Below are 13,643 nucleotides of genomic sequence, written 5' to 3'. Positions count from 1 at the left end.
ATACAATACTGAATAGGTACCTATATCTGCATTACCAAAAATGTGCTTTCATCATGCATGTGCTGATGTACAACTGGTTTCTAACATGCTGTTGTTTTATTTATGATTACTGAGTAGTAATGTATGTATTATATGTATAGAGGTGGCACCTTATTAATAAGAAGTACTATACATTTATACAGCTATTGTTTGGGTAGGTGACGAATGTAATATGTAAAGGTATAGGTATAATTTAACGATACTTATGACGAAAACAATTGTTTTGTAAATTAGCTTATCTATCTAGTATTATAGGTACTGTAGGTTTGTCCAATGAACGCGTTTGAGTGAATTTGTAACAGTCAAATTTACATTTAGTGAGTTTGAATGGCAAGTACACTATACAATAATATTTTGCCTGCTAAATAATAAAAATACACCTGTTTTAAAATATCTTGTATCTACCTACCAATAACTACAAATATTTTTAAATTTAAATGGATTGTCATACTTGGAATATTGTGTTTATTATTTTAAATATTTATTAAACATATAATATAATATTAATTTAAATATTTATAACATGTAATAAATTATTATCGCTTTCCTAACAAATATCTCACTTTTTGTCTATTTAAAAAAATAGATAATTATTAAATGCCTACTTAATTCAATTTAAAGTACAATCACATTAAGTAGACCTACCAAACTATGTAATAATCTAATTGAAGCAATGTAACATACTCATGAGTACTTTTGCAAAAGTTTCATATATTTTGCGATAGTGTGGTGTCGCACTATGCGTTTTTACCGCTTCCGCTAAAACGCTCCTGTTTGACGGGATGATAATATCACAAGTTATTAAATGGTACCAGTCACATATGGTCACATATATGCGGGCGAGGATGCAACCACATCATATTCTGTCAAACCAAAACCGCATCCGTTTTAGCAGGAGCGGTAAAAACGCATAGTGTGACACCACAGTTAGGATGGTTTATCTAGTTTTTGTGGTTAAATACACTCTGGCACATATTTATTTAAATTATCACAATGTAATGGGATTGAACTATGTACCTATATTTAGGGAACAATTAAAATGACTATCTTATTTGCATTTGGTAGTCCTCGTTTTGTCATACCACGTACAAACAGTCCACTTATACAAGACCCGTTTTTTCCATTCTCATTCTATATTAATAATACTACAATGTAATTGCAGCAAGTATTTTTTTAAATTCCAATGCTAACAAAGAATTTTTTCTATTATTCTCAACAACTCCTTGTATAAAAAGCACTGCCGACTTGAAGGTTTGCATATTTCTCGATGATCTAATGGTACACCCCATTTTTCACCTACTCCAGCATCTGAAACAATAGTACAAGTCGGTGTAGAAGTATTTGCTGAAAAAATTGATTATGTAGAATTAGTAAAATAATTGTTCATTTTCACAGTAGGTACACTTTCTGAATTTAATTGGAAGCGAAAGAATTGTACCTACATAAAATAATTTAGCAAATAATAGTAAGAATGTTATTTAATTCATTTAGAGTCATCTGTACCTGCAGAGTCGGCGGCCACTATTCTTAGATAAACAAAGGACATGAACGTTAAAGATGTTTCAAAAAAGCTAAAGACTTCCGGATTTATCTTACTTTGTTCTAACATGTTTAAAAATTTCCTATGCAAGTCTAGTATAAAACAGCCATCTAAAACACAATATTAATTAGACTAAGCAATGTGTAATTATAGGCAGGTAACTTACTTCTTTGAACTTCTAAAAGTTCTACACTTCTGCTTAAAAATGGTAAAGTAATATCAGCAAGCACCGAACCTCTGTGAGGAACGCTGTAAAACATAATTCCCTTACTCTGCAAGTACAAGTATTTCATTTCTTCAGCGTTCTGTTCCCACGCTGAAATCATAAAGGATGTCCACAGGTACGGTTTGTCAGTAATAACTTACCGTGAACAATAATTTGTTTGATATAAAGACCTCCTTTAGAATGACCTACCCAAACTATTGGACGGCGACCTACTTGCAACTTTACTAAATGTTTTATCATTTCAAGGCTTCGTTCTGGTATGCCAGACCTAAACAAATCGTTTACTGTTCAAGCGATTCCAAGAACAAAATGTTGGGACTAAAGCAACGAAATTGACTACCTACCTATTTTTTTTCTTTACCCAAACAGGACGCCATAGATACGGGTCAGTTGAATAATTAAGAGATATGATTCTTGCGTTTGGATAATCTTTCGATAGCCAATCTTTAGGCCAGCATTTTGAAAATTCATCGTCTAATCCCTCGTTATCAATTTCTATGTTGTTATTAAATGAGGTCGAATCCAATTTTGAAAGCTTACTTGGTCGCAATGATGAGTAGTCAGAGATAGATCGTTTCAGTGGGCTGTTTGGCAGCTGGCGATTTAATTCTGAGGAGGTTTGACTTCGTTCCAAAACTGCCTTTTTTATTTTGTTTCTATCACTTGCCCACAAACCTTGCTTCCAAGTATTTTGCAAGGAACCATGAATACCATGAATAAATATAATGTCTACCACGATCGAACCAGACGGTTCATGTAATACAACGCAATCCACACATTCTTCGGGAAAATCTTCATCTCGGGTAGAAGATGGAGTAATTGTAGCTCTCAACAGTAGAGGGTAAAATAATCCCCTTTGCACTGATGATAAGGATCGAGAAATATTATTTGCTAGGAAAGCAAAAATAGTTGGAATTATTTGATGACGAACGTTGTCCAAGACCACTTTTTGATTGCGAAGGCATTTATAACAAACTTGTATCACTGTCGGTAGAACTGCTCTCGTTAAAACGGTAATCGCTAGACGAAATCGTCTGCAACAAAATAATGTATTATAATGTTGTAAAGGAATTCCCAGGGTTTACTAACTATATTAATCAACGTGTACATTTATCCCCCCGCTTGCCTTTTTATACCTATCTATAAGTATAGTTTAGTTTAGTAAGTATAGCGTAGGACCTATATCAGAATAGTATATTATGGGTACTCTTTGGTATATCTATACATAGTGTAGTACTTATACTGTGTTAGATAGGTAAACGTCAGTAGTGTTGAATTTGCAGACCCTGGGCGATTTTCCTGCAATTTTTACAGTACAAGCCTGTAAAAAAGCAAATGGAATTCGCAAGTTAGGTCGATACCCCCTACGGAGAATCCACTTCTTCCAAATTTTCAAATTATTTACATTTTATGGCCTGTACCATACAAAATAACTGCTATTGGTACTTACGTGGCGGAAATAGTAATAATAGTGGTAGAGTCAGTTTCAATCTCCATACTAAGCTCAGTTCTCATAATTCCTTGGTCGCACATGATGTCTTCTACTTCCATGTTTACCTCTTGCAGATGATGTCAAAAGAATTTAGAACTGAAATAAAAAAGAATGTATAAGTACAATTACAACATTTAAAAATAACCATTTACTTTAAGGCATTTTTGAAGTGGATAAATTGTTTTCAATTACACATTTTCAATCACCTCGAAAAAACGCGCAAGTGGAATACTAAATAAATGAATTCCTTTCATTTTAGACGCAATGAACATTGTAATAATTCTCAATACGAACAAGCGCGAACTAGTGAGATAGTCATGTCCAAAAACAGTAGAATATTTCTTTTTCCAAACCACCGAATATAGGACCCATATTTGTGATTTTTGGTCCGTGCTGTCGTTTCGATATCAAACTTGAAGATACTACCACTGTATTTAATGATACTACCATTGTGGTTACTACGAGCATATCTTTGCTACGAGGTACGTTGTCCAAAAAATCATGCACAGTGCCGAAGCTTAATATCAACAATTTAAAATAATATGCTACTTCGAAAGTGGTTTGGCGGGCGCAGGTTTGTGTGTAATGTACCTATAAATGATTGTGCGCTATACGTACTACAACAAATTATAGAATTAACCCCATCATACCACGTATTCTTTTTATTCTAAATGAAATAAAAAATTAATTAGAACATTAGTTCCTATTGTTTATTATTTAAACAACATAAGTATTTAATTGCGCACATTGTAACTTTTGTGATTTCAAATAGTATATACAAAAGCAAGCCCTTCAACACTCAACAGGTAGCACTGCAAACCTCCACTGGAACTCAACCATAGGTAGTATTGGAAAAATGGAATTACATGGTACATTTGACTGTAAGATAGAGGCATTCAAGGGGAGTAAAATTTTAGATAATTACTTTAATTTTAGAACAATGGGGTCATCCCGCCTTTATTTTTTATTTCTGATCCACAAAGTACATTAAAAATAAAAAGACCCGTGTGTCCTCAATTTTTATTTGCGAGTAAAATAAACCCAAAATAAATTATTGAAAAGCTGCGTTTTTAGTCCGAATTTGAAACGCTTCAGACTAAATACGCCACAAACCTACAACCAATCACGTACAAGTGAGCTGGCAACCTTACGCGAGGGTCTGACGTTTGTCACATTTGACGTTTTGAGAGGGATGTTTAACTGCATCTAGCACGAAAGTGACAAGTGCCTGTGACAGATGACGCAAGTTATAAATGCCATTCTCCTGCAATATTGCCAAGTCGTTATGTCATCTGAATGGTTCTACGAGCTGATTGGTCGGGCTTATTACGTCACAGAGCCCGCCACAATCATATCGTTTTGAATACACCTTTAAAACCGCACATGTTCATTATTTTTTTGCTAATCAGCCTCTATTTTTAAATAAACTTTTACTGTCCAAAAAAATGTTTTATGGTTTCAGGTACACGCATATTAAATTAGAACTACGGAATTCAACTATACTGTAAACCCCCATTATAGGTATACAATTAATTGTCATAGTTACTGAATATGAGTTAAGCCTCTGCAAAAATATGAGGACGAGATTCTTCCGTACCTAAATTGCAATTTTTTGTCACCGTGCCATTGGCACCGGACTACAGAAGATAAGTAGATTCACGGTACACCCGCGCGGTTCCTCGAGCGCTGAGGTATTTGCCTTTACGGTACGTATTGCATTGGTTGTTGGTATAGGGATTCAATGCGAGGCGATAACCACAAGTGGGTTTGAAGGAAGACTGAAAGAAATGGTGGTAAGTCATCATTGAGTAATGGTATACCATCCCTTTCCTTTACAATAGACGGAATTCAACATAAAAGAAATCTGCCTAGGATACAGTAGGTACCGTCTACTGCTATGTGTGTTCCTTTTCGTTTTATAGAGGCGAAAGCGAGCAATGTGGGTAAAGTCACTGGTGATATCTGGCAAAGTGAAAGTTGTAAAAACGATATTTTAATTATAATGGTGCACCTTAGCAATTAAAACGAAAGTCATAAACGCACCCTTAAAATGTAGGTATCAGTATTTCGTATAGCTTATTGCTACTCACTTTTGGGCAGTGGGGGGGTCTTGATCTGCATGTGCGTTGTATAGTCACTAGTCAGAGTAAGTGTAACCTGACCATAAGCATGATATTGAGGTGTGTTCGCAGGGGGGGGGGGGGATGAGCGACATAGATCGACGTTACTGATCTATTGGGCGAGGGTCCTAATCAGAGGAGCGAGGAGGGATGTGTATCCTAAATAATACACGTGCGCGCTGCGTAACCCTTTCCCAAATAGATATCAGCTCCATCTTACCCCCTTCAGGAAGCTATCACCAAGGACGCATTTAACCCCAATCGCAAACAGGAGTGTTTGGAGATCCTGAAGGGTGAGGATCGCGGTTAAGCAGTCGCGATGTTTGTTTACATGACCCTTGAGCGCGAAAGACGACCAGTGAGACAATGCTGCCATACCACCCTGCGTAGATTACAGAGGGACGTTTCTAATGAATGGTGAGTTTACAGTTGATTTGTCGCATCTTAATAATAAGTTCTGCCCAACAATTAGCTCCCATTTAATTAGCTACTACCTTGTTGTTATATAAAATACCCTCGAAAATACCCCCTCATTACAAAAGTACTAATACAAACTTGTACCTATATTCTCACATTATTAATGTAGGGTATAAAACAACTACTTACATAAGTTTCAAGCGCCACTTGCGTTAATTCTTACTTATTTAAATAGAGAACTCAAACAGTAGACCGGCTGAATTATATATGAATGTGACGTGAGAATAGTCACCGCATACTACTCATCATGCCCGTGAAATAATTTAAAATGTCACATTTAGAACAATTTCATTTTGATATTATAAATTTTTTAAAAGCACTCGTGTACTGATCATCTGCACATTGCACTTAGGTCTTGGGATATTTATTTCAAAAAACAATGGTCCTAGAAATATTGTAATTACTAATTATCAAATTAGAAATAGTGAGAGCCGAGAGCTTATTTCAACGTTAACTAGGTACCACCATTGAGTAATTAAATATCCTTCACTCAACGGCACCACAAAATCATACTTTAATTGGAATTCATTTCAATCTAAATTCTAATCCGCCTGTCTGCTCGCTCGTTCATTCACCGCCTATATGGGAATTTTAAAGCAGCCACACTTTCTATGGCCCTTACCATGGTATAATAAAAAGCCCTTACCGATGATCGTGTATCCTTTGAATGCATTTTTAAAATGGAAAATAAGTAAACGTCACTGCCTGCTGCATAGAGGTAAGTAAGGGAAGGTCGAATAATTTATGCTGATCGTTTACATACACGATATTACCTAGGTTTACAAACCTATTATTGTATTTCTCTTGCAACAAAAATTATAAATGCAATGACTTTGACCTGAAACCTGAATTATGGAGAATTGAATACCTATCCAGTTGTAAAACTAAAATGCGGTGGGCGAAAGACAAACACGTGCATGACCTTATTTCTTAAGGGAATCATGAGTAATTTACATAAACTTACAAAATTAATCCATTTATCTATTCATACTGTTATCATAAACAAATGACCTGCGTAGCCTATACAATTTTTAGTATCAGTTACGTAATTTTAATCGCTTTCACAAACATTGGCGATTCACACGTGTGTGGTAAACTCGCACCCGTTTACTCGAATCGGTAAATTCGCCCCCAGAAGATTGGCCTCAGGAAGATTCGCTTTCAAAAAATTCGCCCTCAAAAAATTTGCGGCGCAAAACGCACTCCAAGAAAACTCCCATTTGCTCCCAGAAAAGTAGCGTCACCTCCATTAATGCTACACTGAGAAAAATATTGATACCTACTTGAAATCTCCTATTAACTTTAGTATTTTTTTTACTGAAGCGAAACTAATAGGAGTTATATTAATAATATACTAAAACAGAAGATGTTTGTGTTACGTGGTACAAACCGTGAAGTAATCATAATGATGTGACGTCATATTATATTAGATACCGTTTTTAGTAGGTATATATCGTAGGTATTATAAATTAATACATTTTGTATAAATAATGTTCTAATCTGAAATGGACAACGTATTAAAGTAGTTCAATATTCGTATGTTCCCTTCTAATGTTAGTTGTATACCTTCTATTTGTGGTTAAAATATGCTGTTTTAATCAAAGGTAGCTTAGCAGCTTGGCTAAGACACCTTGTATTAATTTTATTACATACGTGGGTGCCACGGCACCGCGCTCCGAAAGCGCGGCGCGAGGACGCACTGAAAGCACAGGAGTACCGAAAGCGCGAGGACCCAGGATGCGCGAGAGCGCCGAACGCTTTAGGGTGCTTAAGTCGGGGTTTTTATTAAAGACAAGTATGGTAGCTAAATTCTAATAGTTTACTAATAATAATAAAGTCGACTACAGGGTTCAAAACAATGAAATATAATTAAAACTAAATTTGCGGCCCTTTAGGATGAATGGAACAGTGTTAAAAATTGATAAAATCATCAAAATCCTCGTGTGCGATCGAACGGACTTCAGCGCATTTTTGTGTGATTCTATTAGCCTGTCAGATCTTGTCGGGGGTCATATAAATGCGACCTTGTGGTGGATTTTGCTAAAAGCCCCCCACAAAATAGTTTAAGTACCTACTCAATTTTTGGGGCACTTCTTATAGCACGACCTTCTATTGGCGATACAAAAAATGAAACCGCGATTCGAGCTTTAAGAAACTTTAAACCGCGTGACAAATTTCGCAGCGGAAGGTAACTTCTGGGCGCCCGAAATCGACTACCACTCAAATCCGCACGCCTTGCAAAATGTGGTTAATTTTGCCGCTAGGAAAAAAATTCCGCAGGAGTTCCGTGTCTACAAGATCTTTCCAACTCCACAATCGGACAAAAAAACTGTAGAAGATAGAAAAAAAATGAAAAAAATAGACAAATCACCACGTTAGTAAACCACGCTCGAGGATGGTGAGCAGATGTCGCGCCGTTCCTAAAGTTTTCACTTGCACGGCCCACAATGGCGTAGGTACTACCGCTAGTGCCTGGAGCGGTTCACCAAAATTGCGCCCTCATACATTCCCCCCTCTTCTGAGTGATGCGTTTTCTCGTTACTTTTCAAACCTGCATAGATCGACTTTATCAGTTTTGGCGTATGACTTGCGCGAACATGGCAACAGTTCAAAGGTCCAAAAATTCAATAAAGTCTTGTTTTATAACCCAGTTATTTTGTGTGAATATTAAAAAAGGATAAAGGATAAACGTTATGTAAAAATAGTCTCTTAGTAAAGGGGTGTTTTTATCTTTTCCATATCCTACTTAATGATTACGATACAGCACCAAAGTTTTTTCAAATACGAGTAGAATGTATAATATTTTATTTGGTTTGTTGGGACAAAAAAATATTATAGGTACATTCCATTTGAAAAAAGAAACTTTGGTGCTGTATCTGTAAAATAAAAAAATGTCCCCTGCCTAAGAGACTTCTTTGCCATAACGTTTATTCTTGATACTTATTTGATATTCCCACAAATATCTAAGTTATAAAGTAAAACTCTTTATTGCAGTGTTGAACTTTTGCACTGTTGCCCCGTTCGCGCCAGTCACATCAAAATTGACATCGTCGATCTATGCAGCTTTGAAAAGTGGCCACAAGGAATGTAAACCCCGTCACACTATTTTTTTTGTTTTCAAAATATCCCCCAAACACATCAAAAGCAAGCAATTTGGAACACTCTGTACACATGACGACGTCTACTACATCAATACGATTGATTTCTAGGGAGGATTCTTTTTCTATGGATAATATTGAGAGATTGTTTAGTCTGCTTTTGCTCAACGTCGAGCGCTAATATGTTTTTATTAACTTAAGTTTCGAAAAGCGCCCCCAGAACTGAAGTCGCTCGGGGCCGACCGCCATCTCCCCCTTTACGCTGCCACTCATTGCCTTGTACAAGCGATCTTCTACTAGCCTTCATTCGCTGCCAGCCAGCCAGCTAGCCGGTCAAAATGAGATGAAAACTACCTTTTTATAAATAAATTTGCAAAAATACGCTAAAAACAAGACACAATAACTCGAGACTATTCTCGCAAAATTATAAAAGTTATGCACGAATAACGAATAAAGATCGAAAAAATTACTTTCTGAACTCCGTACATGGTGCAAATTGAAAGAAGATTTTATTAAGTAAGAGTAATTTAACTTGAAATTCGCCACCCGTGTGTAAAACCGTGAATACCTATCCAAGCATTTACACCCTTATTCATTCTAAAACTATTAAAACAGGACACAGAGTTTACATATTTCTATTTAAAAATAAATAGCGGATTAAGCAAGTATTTTTGCCTAGAATAGATATCAGTTTTAGGGGATGATTTAAACTTTCGTGGGAAAAGTTTTTTCTGGACACTTACTATTTTTTGAAAACACTCTTTTAAAAGCGCTATTTTTGGTTTGAGCTAGGAAGCTGTTCTGTCAAGAATTTTGCTCATTTTTTGTTGTCGAAATCGATAGTTAATAATAATAATACTCGTAGATAATTTTTTACTTAATACCATTTCTACATTAAACTAATAAAGCCATAAACTCTACGAATTCTTATTTCACCAAGTACTGCCTTATCTAATTATAACGTATTCCGTGTTGATCTAGCGCTGCTCTATTCGATCACAATAAGACCCATTGTCTGCAGCACGATACGGTAACCATGAATATGGAGGTCATATGTTTAATAAAAACTTAAATTTGTAGATAATTAGTTAGTAAAACCCATTCCTTTTAAGGAACGGTAAGTAGGTACTTCACTCTAAAATAATCATATGATGTTATCATTTTTTAACCATTTATAAGTATCTAATAGAATGACTTCTATTTCTATAAATATTGATTTGGTGACATCCAACGCATTCAAGAGATTCTCCCATTTTAATTGTATTTTTCTATTACGGGGATAACGCTTTCTAATCCTCTTTCTACGTAAACACTGCTTTAACAAATTAAATTAACCCGCGTCACAGATATAATCTTAAAAATAAAAATACCTTCCGGATCTGGTTTTACTCCTTATTAGTTTTTAGCGCATTTCCAGAAATTAAGAATACGCAATTGTAGTCTTTGTTTGTTTTTTTACGCCCATAGATTTGTTCGTCCGTCTTGCCAACTGTGTCAATATACGATTTTTTTTTAAGACTGATAAATGATGTCGCAATGCAATCCAAGAGGACGGTTACTAACCTCGTTACTAACCCCGTTACTGACAGGTGAATATCAATATCAACCTCTTTAAATAGGCGCCATATTGGAGTTTTACATGATCAAAGAAAGTTTGATATTCTCTTTTCAACAATGAATTTTTGAGTTTGTCCTACCCTCGGTCCTACCGTACTGAGAAATGATTAAATAATAACTATTTTATGGAGGTAAGTATTTAACTTTTTATTATTCAGCGCTTCTCAGTTTCTTTAATAAGCTTTAATCGAATTCTTTTTTTTTATGTTCTAAACGTAATTTTAGTCAGCACACAAAACTTTACCGATCTAACCTAATCTCTATCTTCAATAATAACAAAGTTGCTCATGCAATCCCACTCGATTTCGATAATAAATTACTTATAAATAAAAGATAATTTTATAAATGATAAAACCTAACTTCAACACGAAACAGGTATCAATTATGCACAAGATAAAGTGCATTTTTTTAAACCGAAATAGCTTAGTAAATACTCATAATTAGTATACGGTAAGTTACTAGCATGCTATATTTATCGATGTTTACCTTCTTGCTAGATGATTTATGCAAGAAGAATCAAGTCTCCTGAATATTGTTAATGGTAGCACGTGTGTTCCCCCCCCCCCCCATTTTCAAAAGTGTTACTTGACACCACTAAAGGTAATAAATAAGGTATGCGTATGCAACATCTGAGACCAATTCGTTGTCGCAGGTAAAAGTTATACACGTTTTACTTTCAAAAACAGAGTCTTGGGAAATAATTCACCCCCCTCACCCCTCATTAACAACAAAATTTAATGGACGCCTAGCACACTTTCAAGGTATAGGCTATCTATTGCAAATAATTCCAAGACCGTGGCATAATTCCATTAAAAGACCCGCATAAGTGGGTCCACACTCTTATTTGACCATGGGTCCACGGACGGGCAATACGCAAACAATTGCACTTTTTTTTAATTATTAAAAAAATGCGCTAAAATTGTTATGCAAGAAACTTCAATACTGCGGTCTAACACAGTTTTTACCAATTATTTAACAGCATTATGATTTACAGGGCCGTCCGTCTGAGACGAGCGAACCCAAAAGCTTACACACTTTCAAAAACTACCTAACACGACCTCCGAACTTCAGGTGTGTTCTACTTGTGCGTGCCATAGTTGCAATGGCGTGCAAAAATGTTTAAACTATACAGACTTTAATTATAAACAATTAACATTGAAGGACATTTATATGATTGCTAATAGCAATAAATGGCCATCTAATTTGGTATCATGGCGTTATATCACATCCTTAAATAAAAAGGGGCCCACACCTAGAACAATAGGGCCGAGGACCATAACAAATTGATTTCATAGGTGCCGGAAGTTACCATATCACGCATAATGTAATGGCCCGTATAGGTCAGGATAACGTTAATTTAATTTTGATTGCATTTGAATATCTATTGTTTTTGCGAAGAAGTAGAAAACACGCCTTTGTCATTTTGCATTTTACATTGAATATATTTTATATTAGTTTCACCAAAGAGTATTTAGTACGTTATATACTCTTTGGTTTCACCCGTATATAGGTAGCCAATAAATGTGTTTTTATTATTACCTATCTAATAGTAATTACCATTTTCCAATCCCAAAAGCCGCGCATCAATACTATTGCAGCATCCAGGTTAGGTATGTCAAGCTCATGTCATGTTGATATTCCGGTTTCTCAAACAATCAGTTCACACTCGCGGCTCGACAGCACTTTTTCCCCGCCGAAACCGAACTGTTTGTAATCAAATCACAGAGGAGTTTTCTAGTCGGCAATAAAAATGTTCTGGCTTATAAGTGTAACACTATCAATGCGAGATGTTAAATGGGAGCGCACGCGCTACCTTCAACTGCCAACACGTGTCCGTCTATTTAAATCGATATTAATTAAAGTCGTTATTTTTAAACGTAATTTTATTTATTGTATCACCGTGGAGGCATGTAACACGTAAAATTAAATATATACTTCTAGTTCTGTGATCATTGAAAGTAGAAGCTGAGTCCTCCGCCCTCAAAAAGCTCTTACCTACTCACTCTTTAGATTATAGCTCTTCGCCCACTTTCGTGTTTATATGCTTGGACTTGGATAAAATAGATACATAAACATACATAAAAGTATCTCCTGCTCCTTACCTAGCAATAATTAATAGGGGAATGAAATGAATCTTTAGCGATCGCTCTTTTTGTTCGCTGATGTGTGTAAATATGTATGTATATGTTCCTAAATCCTAGTTCCTCCACCACATAATACAGTGTTTTTGTTGATATCTTTTTATTGTATATTTAATTGGTAAATGCGCCGTTTGTATCTGAGCCCGTTTGGCAAAATGAACGAGGTTTTTCGGGCTTATTCTTCTGCTTTTTCGAACTACGGTCATGATTATTACAAAAACGATTAGAAATGTTCACAATTTAATTTCAGTGCACAGTTACTGTGGTTGACCTGTACGAAGAAAAAGCCAAGTCCAACATTAACTACATGTACTAAACTAACTATGTATATTTCTTAGATGGGAACCATTGAAATGGGGTGGTCGGGAGAGTAGGGGATGTTATTTTATCTACGACTAATATCAGAGATTTAAATTAAATCTGTGCTAATAATAATGTGAGTATTATACTTATGGTTTGTTCGGTATAATGCCACCCATTATTCCCTTAGGGAAGGATGGGCGTTTATTAAGCAGCAGAGCAAAGCGATGCAAGCTTTATAGGGGAGTCGATGTGTCCGTCTGTTCGTGAACACTGCCAAACGCTTGGACCGATTTGGTTCAAACTTTGCACAGTTGACCTATATGCCACATGTAATACGTCTATTGAAAATGGGTCCAATCCAATGACCCCGTGGGATCACGCTTCTTTGTCCCTGTCAAACGCTTGAACCTATTCGGTTCACACTTTTCACAGTTAACATACAGGGTGGCAATTTGAAAACGTACCGCCCCCCATGCCTTAGTAAATAAACGAGATATTTTAAAAAGTCAATATCCGTTTCGGTAATTCGGAGGAGGAATCACAATGACATAGTTGGCGACGCACCCCCTCCAACCCCCTGCGCCCCAGCC

The 13,643-nt window shown here is 35.9% G+C and overlaps 1 protein-coding gene across 2 annotated transcripts; it reads right to left on the bottom strand.

Annotated features, from left to right (window-relative positions):
- Positions 1–42: 42 nt before the first annotated feature.
- LOC116182518 (protein SERAC1) lies at positions 43–12,386 on the bottom strand. 2 transcript variants are annotated; one of them, XM_031503052.1, is made up of 7 exons: positions 12,149–12,386; positions 3,256–3,393; positions 2,150–2,839; positions 1,946–2,073; positions 1,746–1,895; positions 1,543–1,689; positions 43–1,347 (listed from the first exon to the last, which is right to left on the bottom strand). In XM_031503052.1, exons 2-7 carry the CDS (start codon positions 3,354–3,356, stop codon positions 1,226–1,228), a joined length of 1,338 nt encoding a protein of 445 aa, XP_031358912.1. In that variant the 5' UTR covers positions 3,357–3,393; positions 12,149–12,386; the 3' UTR covers positions 43–1,225. The 2 variants fall into 2 exon arrangements, with proteins under 2 accessions (XP_031358912.1, XP_031358911.1); XM_031503051.1 differs by having other exon boundaries at positions 44–1,347; positions 12,167–12,385.
- Between the last annotated feature and the right edge of the window lie 1,257 nt (positions 12,387–13,643).

The sequence above is a fragment of the Photinus pyralis genome, unplaced genomic scaffold, assembly GCF_008802855.1.
Source record: "Photinus pyralis isolate 1611_PpyrPB1 unplaced genomic scaffold, Ppyr1.3 Ppyr1.4_unclustered_Scaffold5768, whole genome shotgun sequence".
NCBI classification, from domain to species: Eukaryota; Metazoa; Arthropoda; class Insecta; order Coleoptera; family Lampyridae; genus Photinus; species Photinus pyralis.
Note: the sequence above shows the minus strand (reverse complement) of the source record. Positions and strands in the feature narration are given on the sequence as shown.